Raw genomic sequence first — 12,626 nt, 5'->3', positions numbered from 1 at the left:
GTCCCGCCTCCCGGCGCCTCCTCCCCCTCACGGCGCGGAGAGGGGTCCGATCCCCCCGGGCGGCCCGAGGGTGCCCCGAGGAAGGTGTCCCCGGCCCGGGAGCAGAGCAGGCATCTGGGCAGCGACTTTCCTGGCTACCAGCGCTTCGGGAAAGTGGCCGCGGAATCCGGTTGGTGTCCCGGGGAGGGTCCGTCGCGGTGCCCGGGGGCAGAGCCATTCCCTGCATCCCGCAGCACCCCGCGGGGACCATGGCTCCCGGGCGCAGCCCCTGGCCGCTCTGCCTGCTGCTGGCCACTGGCGTGATGCCCACGCCTCCCCCGAGCGGGGAGTGCTCCGCGGAAAAGATGGGCGATGCCATCGTCGACATCAACTTATCTCTGCCCCAAGGCATCCGCGGGGCAGAGCCCATGTTCGCGCCGAGCCCGGAGGCTTGCGTTCGCGCCTGCTGCTCGGGCGAAAAGCCGCCAGGTAACCGGTTCCTCTTCCGTCTGCTCTGTTTATGCGCACAAAGGCTTGGGAAACGACTTCTGGAGTTGTCCTGGAGGAGTGTGTTCTCGACGCGGGAGCGCTGGTTTATCCGCTCATCCCAAGCGGCTGCCGCCCTCTCTTTGCCAGCGGAGTGTTAGGGCGCAGTGCTGCTCGGGAGAACAGGGCAGCAGAGAAACAGAAGTAGTTTTAAATGCTGAAACCTCTCAGACCACAAAAATCCAAGATAGGAAACCTGTGTCCTGTTCTGGAATCCTCAACATGAGAAGGATATGGAGCTGTTGGAACGCGTCCAGAGGACGGCTACAAGGATGATCAGAGGGCTGGAGCACCTCTGCCATGAGGCCAGGCTGAGAGAGTTGGGGTTGTTCAGCCTGGAGAAGAGAAGGCTCCGAGGACACCTTATAGTAACCTTCCAGTACCTGAAGGAGCTACAGGAAAGCTGGGGAGGGACTATTCACAAAGGCTTGATAGGACTAGGGCCAATGCGTATAAACTGGAGAGGCGCAGATTCAGGCTAGACATAAAGAGGAATTTCTTCACGATGAGAGTGGTGAGGCACTGGCACAGGTTGCCCAGGGAAGTTGTGGCTGCCCCATCCCTGGAGGTGTTCAAGGCCAGGTTGGATGGGGCCTTAGGCAGCCTGATCTAGTGGGAGGTGACCCTGCCCTTGGCAGGGGGTGAGACTGGATGATCTTTAAGGTCCCTTCCAATGGAAACTATTCTGTGATTCTGTCTATTTAGTAGACACTATGAAGTAAGTGACATTTTGCACTGAGTTTAATTTTAGACAAAAACAAGTGTTTACCCTTCTCAGATGCTTGTTTGCACCAAGCTCGTGGAGCAGTAGGAGGCATGGCAGCAAGTAAAAATGACAGTGGTAAAAGTACACCTCCCTCCAAGCAGCAACAAGTCAAGAGATTCCTGGGATGTGATGGGAAAAGTGTATAATTTCCTTTCTCGTGGGTATATCAAGGAGGTTTTCAGATTTATCAGGATTTGTATGCAAGAAATTATTGTGTTGAGTGGTGCCAGCGTGGTATGGGTGAGGGGAGGATGAGGGATTAGACTCACTATTTCCCCAAGTTCGTCTGTACAGGAAGAGGAAGGTGTGACCTTTTGTATGTTGGCCCTGGGCCATTCTTTTGCAGTTCGAGTTGTTTTTCCTGTAGGAATGTTACACGTTAGTACTTTTCCTCTTAAACTAGGGAAAAACTAATTTAACAGACCAGAGCTTAATGTCAAGATGATATAAAAGTTCGTATTGCTGAAATATGTACGTGTCATGTTTTTGCAGGAGACAAAAAGTGTAATTTGATGATTTTTGATAGTCGAAGGACAAGCGCACATCCAAACTGCTACCTGTTTTACTGCCCTAGCACAGAGGCTTGTCCAATGAAACCTTCTACAGGATATGTGAGCTACAAGATAACTAGAGGTAAATAACAGTAAAAGCCACTGATTCCTGCACTAGATGACCCTGCACCTGTGACTTTTCTGTAGCGATCAGAGAATTTGGGAGGGTTGTACTTTTTGTAAAATGTTCTAAGCCAAGTACTGTAATTTGACAATGCTCCTCTTTTGCTTTGTGGGAGGTGGACGGGCAGGTGCGTGGCGAGCTCCTGCATGGGCACAGCTTTCCGGTTAGAATAACATCCTGGCTTATGGAATTCCCTCAGATTAGATTTAGAACTCTCCACAATTTTCCCTTGCTTAAAACAAAAAGACGCTCCTTCTAACTCCATATATTCAAGAAGGAAAATTTCCTGTGCATGCTGCTGAAAGCAAGGGAAATAAAATGCCCTTGTAGCTGTGTGTTCAACAGATCCATGCTACGCTGATGAATACCATGTACATGCAGGCAGAAACACTGAGCAAACGTTGGGCAAGCCTTGGAGAACCGCTGTGAAGTTACTGAGTAACTGGCAATAGTAATCATGATTTCCTGCTTTCAGTTCAGGAATCTGAAGCACAGATGCAGACTAAGCTTAAAACTTTATGACACGTAGGCTGCACATTCAGAAATGTCTTGCTATCTGTCACATGCTGTGGGATTCTTAACATGCCTTGTTGACTGATATTAACTTGTACCAGACCTGTTTGAACAGCTCAGATAAGAGACTGGTAGTCAGACTGTCTTCCTGCCAGAAGTCCACAAGGTGCTTTCAGGGTGGCTCTTTGAGAGAGCAGAAGTTTCATACTTCCAGAGGCTGAACTTTTGCTAAAAAAGAGTACTTTTCCAAGAGGAACTATGCAAGGAGAAACAGCAGGATATGTAGAAAATTTATTCACATAATGTTATGAAATATTCGTGTGCGAGCACAATCACACAGGAATTGGGCAAAAGCCACATGCAACAAATAAATCGTGTGCCTGTAAACTTATCATTAGAACTATTCTTTTCTCTAGTTGTTTCTCCCTTGGAAGAATATAAGGCTTTAATACAAAGAAATGGTTGTGATTTCCTTCTGCATGTAGTGTAATGCTCAGTTAACAAGGTAATTGCATATATCATCTATTTTTCATTTTGCATGTTTTAGCTTCTGTGAACTTTGAATTATGGAAAGATTATGCTAGCTTATTTCCCTTATGTTCCTAATAAGTTTTTGTGTTGGTACTCACAAACATTTCAAGCTCTGTTTTTTCATATGAGAATCTGCATGTGGTTACACTGAAAACCAAACTAAAAGAGGGAAAGATACTCTATTGGTAAGAAAGCAGCTTAAAATACTGATGCTATGTTAGTAATGAGATTTTTTTTTCTTTTTTTAACTATTCTTCTTGCTTGGTAACTAATGGAAACAATGTATGGTTCCAGAAGTAAAACATTTCCTGGTCTCAGTCACAAAGAACTATTGCTGAAAAGAAGTAACATTTCTGATTTCTGCTCTTCATGTCCTGCTTTGGTGTTTGTCTTTTTCACCCAGCTAAGATACCGGTGGGTTCTAGCAAAGTATTCTCAGGGTGTGCTTAGTTTATTTTTAAGAGTGACAAACCTGAAGTTTGTTTTCTAATCATAGAATCATTCAAAGCATTATCAGTTCTTTTGGTTCTTTTTTTTTTTTTTTAATTTTTTCCCCTGCATTTCACCTTTTTGTGGAGTCTTAATGCTTGGAAATATATATCAAAACATCAGCCAAGTGGGCTTCTTTGCGTGTATAGTAAAACTGAAATAAATCCATCCCTCTAGATAAGAAAAAAGTGACAATGAAAATGTCATGGACTTATTGTTATTTATTTCAGTTCCAGTGCAGTTACCAAACTTCCTTGCTTCTATAAAAAAGATGAGTGAGTGTCAGAATTACTTATGATGTTTCATTTTAAATGTTCTTTGCAGCAAATGAATGATAATGTTTTTATATATATATATATATATATATATACAGGCACACATATGCAACATGTACATGTATGTTTATATATATGTATAAAATCTGAATGATAACAGCCAGTCTTCCCAAGAGCTCCTGCTGACCCAGTCTCTCTATGACACTTGCTAGAATCAGCTAGCTGCTTGGGTTATCAATTGTATGGAATTTCTGTCATGTAATGCTGTTGCCCTGCTTCCAAACCTACATGGTCTGCAAGCAATAAATACTGACTTGTGGACAAATGATCAAGTACAGTCCACTTCTTGCGGAGGCCTTTGCTGCAAATTCCTTGGAGTCTCTTGGAGCACTGTCTTTCTTCTAGCATGGGCAGTAGGAGCTCAGGTCTTCCCTACAAATCAGTATGTGTTTAAAATGGTCTATAAAATGGGGGCATTATTGCCACCTTGTATCGTAAGACAATTTTTGCATGTGAATTGAATTGTATCAAGCAATCACAGGATGCTTGGATATTACAAGAATATAAGGGGAGTATATAATCATCTTGGCTAGGTGGAAATGTGTACATCTGACAAATAAAAGTGATGTTGATGATATCTGCTTCTTAACTGACAGGCTGAGAATGGTTTGAAGGCAATGGGCCCACTTGCTCTGCATTGCACTGCTAGATAAAACACTTATATGCATTCAATATGAGTATAAAGCAATCAGATTGAGATGCTCACTCTGCACAGGCAAATTCTGTAAGAAGCAGCAGTCAGGGTCTAGTGTGCCCAGGTCTGAGACTTAAGGTCGTATGAGTCACCCACCATATTTTAAAGAAAGGAAGATCTTGATGCCTCAGTTTCATTAGTCTGGAGCCCCCTACTTTCTAGAGCCCCGTTATATCTCTCTTAAAAGGAAATAAAGATTGTTAGAGTAAGCCTGTGGTAGTAAAAAATAGATTTAATAATTAAATACTGGTATTTCCTTTCTGTTTTCAGACACCCATGCCCTGGAGGACATAACCTTCAAAAGTGAGAACTTTTCTTCGCATGAGTATTCTTTGCCTTCAGATGATGGAGCCTTTATTTCTCACAGTCAGGAAACCCAGCAGAATCGTACAGCTGCTTTGCAACAGTCTGTCTTTCATCAGGCATCTGAACTCCTGAACCATATGGCCAGGCATTTAGACAACAATGAAGCTCATAATGTTTTTCCTGAATCTCAAAGGGCAGAACATCCTGAGACCTTAGACTCCATCCCGAGGCAGAAAGTAATTAACCTGTGGTCAAATACATCTTCAACTGTTCAAATTGGAAACACATCTGCTTCATTCCTCACCCCTCAGTCTAGTGTTCCTGAACCCAATGGTACTATTCTTAGTCCTCTGCCTACAAGCACCACCAGATTGGAATCTCGTACAACCTCTGTCCCTGCTGGCAGTGTTAGACCTACTGCTGTCGCCACTGCCACAGCTACCTTTCTACCTACTGCAAACACTAGAGCTAAACTTGGTATCCCTCCTGCCACTATCACTGTTACTCATGTTCCTCTTTCCAGTCCCACAACTTCTGCTTCTACTTCAACAACCAAGCAGGTGACCGCGAATTCCAGATCTGCTACCACCCCATCAGGGCTAAGAGGTCCAGCCATCCTTCTTGAGCCAACAGTTGTCTCTTCCAACGATACCAGTCATGTTACCCTCCTCTCTTTTCCAGGAGTCACTCTATCTGCTAGTGATTCCTCTACAGCTCCCCAGAACGACTCTCAGGGTTATGAACAATCTGATTTAGAAAGTTACTTGCCAGAGAATGTTCCGAGAGGGAAAGGTGTCATTCATCTGGGAGAAAAAAACAGCCTTGTAGTAGCTTTGCTTTTTGGGGTGATATTCTTGTTACTAGTTATTGCATTGACGGGAAAGAAAATACATGAATCTCTTCAGAAGAGACATTATACCAGGCTGGATTACTTAATCAATGGAATTTATGCTGATGTATGATGGGGAGAGAGAATAAGGTTGTGAGCAGCATCTCTCATCTTTGAGAGGACAACTGTGAAACAGAACAGTAGATACTGAAATCTCAGAAGAGGATAGATTCCGCTTTTGGCCACTAATTAGGAAGTGGCAGATGGCTTTGGCAGAAAAAAACCCTGCTTTTTCTAAGCTGAACTGTAATGTCTATCATTTTTGATTTATTACTAAATCCAGAAAATAAACGCTAAAATTCAAGTTAAGCTAAGAAGGTCTTAATATTTAAGGAGAAAAAGCATTTGAAGAGCTTAATCTGTACTGTCACAAGATTAGTGGAATAGAAGTACACCTAATAAATTGAGTACCTGGGCAGAACACGAGTGGTTTCCGTGCTGTTTGCACCCAAGTGCCCTAGTGTTAAACAACTGTCTGGTAATAGTGTTTATCTGTAGCCTTAAGAGAGTACTTGTAGTAGAGCTCTGCATCCAAATGGTTTTAGGTATGAAGAGTAAAAATTGCAGTACACGTAACATAGTTGGCTTAATTTTCCTTAGCTGCGTATGATTTATGGATATATATGTATCTTTAATGTTTTTTTCTGCATACATCAGAAGCTATTCTTGAAACCATATGCTGCAAATTTGAGTTTTCCTTTCTTAAAGAGCTCACCACCCTGCAGCACACTGGGTTTTTGTGGTATGTATTAGAGAGAAAGAGGTTTTGTCGTATGAAAGTAAAGCAAATTGCAGTCAAGGTCTTTCATGACAAATGTAGCAGAGCAGGTAGAAACTTGTGAAGGGGCTTAGCTGTATTATAAGGCAGAAGATGCAGAATGATTTAGTAGTGGATTGTTATGGTCGGAGTTGATGATCTCAAAGGTCTTTTCCAACCTATGAAAAGGTGGGGTCTCCATTTGCTGAACATCTAAAGGGATCGAAGAGAAGTAACGAAGTTTTAAAAGAAAATGGTGGCTATGTAGGAGTGTGCCAACCTCAAAGACATTTCCTGCAGTCAGTGGGAGCAGATGAACAAGGTTGCATCATTTTCATGTTTCTAGTGTTCTTCTTCCCTCACCAGGATGATGGGTCTCAATAGAGCTGCTTGCAACAGTGCTGGACTTGCTGTCCCTCCTGAACTCACAGTGCTCTTACTGGCTTTCAGAGGACACTTCTTCACTTCTGGGGTCATCTTCATGTGACTGGTAATAAGAATAGCTGTTCTATATGTTACTCTGCTGCTGGAACAAGAGGCAAGTTAGAGTATGTTTGTGCATTTGCTGTTTGCTACACCACTTCTAGTTCGTATTATTCATGTTTCCCTTCACATAAACTTAGTCTAAACCTGTTTTTAGAATGAAATGCTAGATTTCAAAATATCTGTGTGGCAGACAACATAATCAACAACAGCATCAAGACAGAGAAGGGTGGATGCCTTCATGAATGCAAGGAAATAATTAAATTACAAAATACAAAACGTGACTCACGTCCAAGAGGTTCTTAGATCTGTCAAGTTCAGTGCAGTGGGAAGCAAACGTGATCCAAAAATGGCCTCAAGGCAAGTTTTCTGAGAGCTCTAACAACAACTTTTTATGCAGAAAATTCTTTAAAAATTCCGTTTTCCAAAGATTAAAGAAAAGTCAGTGTTTCTTATGTCAAGAAGTTGAATTCTTACTATATGGGGGCTGCAAGTTGCTTTATAGATACAAAACCATCTGGTCTTCTACACTGCTTAAGTCTGACAATGCTTAATCGAAAAACATTCTGGATAACCTCTTAAAAATGAACAAAATCACAAAGCAAAAGTATCTCAAGTTCATCAGCTTGTCTGTTTAACTTCAGCTTATTACAGGAGATGTGCTGAGAACAACGCCTGAATCCTCACTGTGTGTTTCTGCTGTCATAACAAATTTGTTGGAGAGAGAGATGGTTGGTATTAATTTATACAGTCAATACAGCAGGGATACATTCAAGAGACATCAGGCAGAGATATCTTGGGGTCATTCAGAGTACTGGGCACGTATTTGGCTAATATCATTAGAGACATCACCCTCCAACTGGAACAGCACCACCCATCAAGCAAGGTGAATGGCAGAAGTAAAGCAGAGAGGTGCACAGTTACCATGACTAATTTAGTGAGGATGCTGAGCAGAGTGGCCTTTCAATATTTTTGAATGAAACGACTTTCAAAGTTCTTATATTAAAAATTCATTTGTATGCTTGAGGAAAAAAAAAAAAAGGTTCTAGGCAGCTGTACTGAAACACTTAACTTCCCCCTTCCCCCAACTATTTGTCTTGTTGGATTAAGAGTAGATGGGGAATTGTTAGATGACCAGTTTGGATCTTCCTAGAGGGGCATTTACAAGCTGTGTGTGAACACTAGAGGGCAACAACAGTTTATTAAGTAGAATTAACTATTTCTGAGCATGCCAATTTAAATGTTTTAATTAGCTTGGGTTTTAATTTTCCAATCCATGACAATTTCATTGAAAAATGGTTTTATAGGAAAGTTGTTTTGTTTATTGGAATGTTCAGGGTGGAGGATTATATATGCATGCTTTTAAAACTTATTACTATATTTTATAGTGGTAGTGAAAAGCTGTAGAAGACAAACCAAAGCATATTAACTTCTCTATTTTAAGTAATGTTCAGTCAGATTACACTGTTAGTCACTGGCATTGCCAGTTAACAGAGCTGGAGAGAGAGATTTCCTATCATCATTCTTTCAACTATCCTGCTTAATTATATGCATTTGCAGATCTTATTTATTTGTTTAGGTAACACTCCTGTATCATGAAACAGAAATGAGTGAGACAGAGTAACTGTAAAAAATCCATTCAGTTTTTTATTCTTCTCAACACTGTTTATCTAAAATTTCTGTGCACTCTTCTATTTTTCTATTGCCATCTCCTATGGCCTTAACTGTGCACCATGCTCCTGCCACTGAATCATCAGCCATCACGATATGATGGCAACTTGTGTATTTATGGTGGCTCTTTCTGAAGGTAACCAGTTATCTTATGGGCTGAGGGCAAAAGCTGATTGACTTTAATCATCCACAGAGTGTAATAAATACTGTAGCTGCTTGTTTTCATGTTGTTGCTTTATAGTGCTAAGCAAATACTAGGTGTGTAAATAAAAACTATCATGAACCAAACTGTTCTATGGTATTGTACAGTAAGGCAAACAGAAAGCCCAAATTTTATAATCTCTGCAAACAATCATAAAGAAATAAATTGGAGATCTAGTTGAGATGTATGAGAAAAGCGCATACCTCAAAGGACTGCAAACCCAGTCTGGCCCGTTCTCCTCAAATAGCACTTCAGTTTATCGTAATTTCTGTAGGAGTAGGAAATGCTTATACTCAAGACTCTTTCATGTGAAATTACTAACCAACCAACCAATACAAACAAACAAACAACCCCCCAAAATAATTACATGAGAAAACATTTGAAAAACTGAATCTTATTTTTTCTCCTCCTACAAAAACATCTTAGTGGATTTGAATCTGATGACACCATTAGATAATGCTTTGATCCCACCATCCCACACTCCATGCTGATGCAAAAACAGAGTTTAAAGTGCTATTATTGCAGACAACACTTTCCACCCAGCACCCCTTCATACAGTGGAGCTCTACATTGTGCTCTGTTGTGCTCCTGAAATTGGCCTGGTCTGCTGGGCCCTTCCTATGCCTTACTTATTGTCTCATATAGGTAATAAATCTCTCTGCCTGCCTGTTCATAGAGAGTTATCAGATAGCTGCATACCCTCATCATTCAGAAGCCTTGCACAACCTTTCAGGGGTGTACATTTTATTCCCAGATGCTTTACCAGCCTCTAGATGGGTAGGTCTCTGAAAGGACTGGGATATAAATGGAAATTTTTCTTCATCTTCAGGAACCCTTACACTCACTCTTAGTCTCACAGTCTAAATTTGCTTTTTTTTCTAGGTCTTCACTTCTTGAGGGTATCAAAGTGCAAAGCATAAAACTGCCGTTCTTTTCCATTTCTACTGAGTAAATACTGTAAACAATGACTAAATACTTTTAAATTTCAGTACAACTCAGAGGACAGCTGTTTTCTGCATATTAGCTCACTTAAAAAAGAAATCAAATGGTTGTGCCTTGACTTCTATTCTGCTACTCCTCTCCTTCCAACCTATAAAATGTCATTGGCTTAAATGCCAAAGGAGTCTGGATATGCCATGTCTGAGGTGATCTCTCTTTCTTTTGGTTTGGTTTGTTTTGTTTTTAGTAGAAAATTGAAAATTCCACCATACTGAGAACACCCAGGAATAGGCATCAGATAATTTGTATTTTCTCAGAGAAATTTAACAAGAGGTTAACATCTAGTACAACTTCAAGATGTTGTAGGTTGGACTGGCTAAACTATAGGCATGTTTTGAAACATTCGCTGATTTGAGCAGTCACTCTGGAGACCACAAAGGCATTTCTTCAAAGTGCTAGGATGCAAAGGATGGCTATACAAGGTCTAAGTGCTTATAAGGTTCTTTGGTACCTGCCACATAGAGATTCAGCTGAGTTCTGGCTGAACATTCAAAAGCCACCAGGAGCTGCACCCGATTTTCTCTGTCCTCCACTTACTCTGAAAATAGGATGTGATCAGTGGTGCTTGGACCTTGACGTTTTGACCTATGCATCTGTTCTCAACAACACCTAGACTGAAAATACGCACAGAATTCAAATATTTATTGTTGCAGAAAACCCCTCACAATGACACAGATTTCCTATAGGCTTGCCTAGTTAGGTTTTTTTAGCTTGTTTATTTAATTTTTAACCTTTTCTGTTTGCTTTCATGAGAAAGCCTTTTTTTTTTCCTACTCTTAAATCCAGGCTCCACTGACATTACTGAAATCCCGTGTAAGGATTTGGATCCTCAAAGTAAGGATCCAAGTAAGCTTGGATCCTGCAAGCAAGTTGTGAATAAGATGATCCCTTTACTTCAGTGGCCATATGCTGCTCTGTCTTTGTGCATGCAACTCCCATTGATGGCAGTGGGAGGTCCTCCAGCACACAGTTTATATAGCTCTAAGTCAAATCCTCCCACTTGGTGGCTCATAATTTTCCAAAACAATTGCCTTTTAGGATGACAGGACTTCTCAGCCCAGAAGTAAAATTTCTCAAAGAATCCCAAAACCACTTTCCCAGCTGCTTCTGATTATTTAACTATGACAATGTTGTCCATATTTTGTTTCAGGGCATGCAATAAGGAGTTCAAATGTTTTTTCACCATGTGATAACCCAGGCACTATTTCTGGAAAGTCTCCAGATTTAGCACACGCAATATGTTGCCTTTACAATGTTTTAGAAAGGGCAAAAAAAAGAATTTGTTTGGGAGGTACAGTTTCGAACAAGTGAGAACAGCTTGTGCTAAGCTGCTGGCTACTAAACTTAACAGTATACCCATGTAGCTTTCCTACACTGACAAATACATAAAGTGAGGGCACACTCCATGCGAGTGAACCTTGTAAAGGACGACAGGGTTTGAAAAGTGACAGGCCTGAATGCTGAAGCCTATCTACGTGCTATGTCTAGAAGAGAGAGGGTAGGTAAGCTTTTCCAGAAATATGTTGGAGTTTCCATCTCAAGGGTGAGTTTAAGGGTAGTTTGTGTGCCGCTAGTGACAGCAAACTTCTCCACTGGCTGCCTCACCAATTGACAACAAAAGTAATTTCTGGGAACTCACTCTGCGTACAACAGCAATAGCAAAAAGAGCAACTAATATAGTGCATATGTGCCACAAGCAGTTACAGTGCAGTTTACTTCCTTTTATTTGGAGCATCACCTGGCTTTGTAAAACATCAGGGGTCGGGAATATAGAAGAAGGTTGCTCTGGGCAGCAATCCAGATGAAGTCCAAGAGGGTAGATGCAGCAGTGAGGGTCCACCATCCTGCACAACAGCAAGTCACAATGCATCAGCCGGCAAGTGAGACACTGGTCCTTGCACCTGTTCTGCTGCGTTCTGACACCTAGGGTCCAGCTGAGACTGTAGAAAGAAAGGAGGCTTGAAAGGTGAATTAAAAAGATGAGTCTTGTTTTGGGGGTAAAGTCTATGACCTTGTAACTGACCCTGATTTTTTTTTTCCATTTGTTAATTTTCACCTGACTGAATGTTGATTAAGTCCTAACTGCAAACCACCTTCGGTGCAGATCTCGTAATGGACCAAGTAAAGCAAGATAGATCTCTCTAGGAACGACTTTGTGATTTTCTCATTTGGCTTTTAACCTAAAATGTAACTAATCTTGTTCGAATCTTTAACTAAGCTCAATTTGTATTTAGTTTACCCTACTAACATCAGTTGTGCAAACTCAGTATCTGTCCTCTACGTTGTTTTTCTGCACAGCTATTCCTTTGCCTATCTAACATTGATCAAGAGTAAAGGGTTTGTACAGGGAAAGAAAAAGGTCATTTGTCCTTTTATTTGCTAGGTTGTGTTTTGCTTTAGTTTTCAGATCTTCTTGTTTAAAACTGAATAGTATTTTAAACTTGAATTTTGATGTTCTAAACTTTCTTTTGAAATGGTATCTATGTAGCAAAATAATAAATGGGTGACTCATATGTCAAGGACCCAGGGCTGCATAATGTTGAGTGCGTATTGCTCATGAAAATATCCTTCTATATCTATTGAAATACATAACACTGTATCACCGAAAAAGTGTTTTGGTCCCTGTTTGTCTCAAAAAGCCATGACAAGTGTTATAGCTACACTAGAGGCACAAGTGTTAAATGTTTTCTGTTCATGGGTATATAAACCATGGCACACACTTAATGGAAAGAATAATAAAAAGAACTGGCAGATGCATAGGTGAGCACTCCAAACCTTCTGTGCAGAAACT

At 41.2% G+C, this 12,626-nt stretch overlaps 1 protein-coding gene across 1 annotated transcript; it reads left to right on the top strand.

Moving 5' to 3' along the window:
- Positions 1-12,626, top strand: MANSC1 (MANSC domain containing 1). Its single transcript, XM_009564948.2, has 3 exons — positions 1-468; positions 1,784-1,924; positions 4,799-12,626. The coding sequence occupies exons 1-3, from the start codon at positions 249-251 to the stop codon at positions 5,794-5,796; spliced, it is 1,359 nt and encodes a 452-aa protein (XP_009563243.2). The 5' UTR covers positions 1-248; the 3' UTR covers positions 5,797-12,626.

This window comes from Cuculus canorus, chromosome 1 (assembly GCF_017976375.1).
Source record: "Cuculus canorus isolate bCucCan1 chromosome 1, bCucCan1.pri, whole genome shotgun sequence".
Lineage (NCBI taxonomy): Eukaryota > Metazoa > Chordata > Aves > Cuculiformes > Cuculidae > Cuculus > Cuculus canorus.
Note: the sequence above shows the minus strand (reverse complement) of the source record. Positions and strands in the feature narration are given on the sequence as shown.

Coding starts and splice junctions, on each gene's coding strand:
- MANSC1 (XM_009564948.2), top strand. CDS start 249: ATGGCTCCCGGGCGCAGCCCCTGGCCGCTCTGCCTGCTGCTGGCCACT. Junction 469..1,783: donor CTCGGGCGAAAAGCCGCCAG/GTAACCGGTTCC, acceptor ATGTTTTTGCAG/GAGACAAAAAGTGTAATTTG. Junction 1,925..4,798: donor GAGCTACAAGATAACTAGAG/GTAAATAACAGT, acceptor TTCTGTTTTCAG/ACACCCATGCCCTGGAGGAC.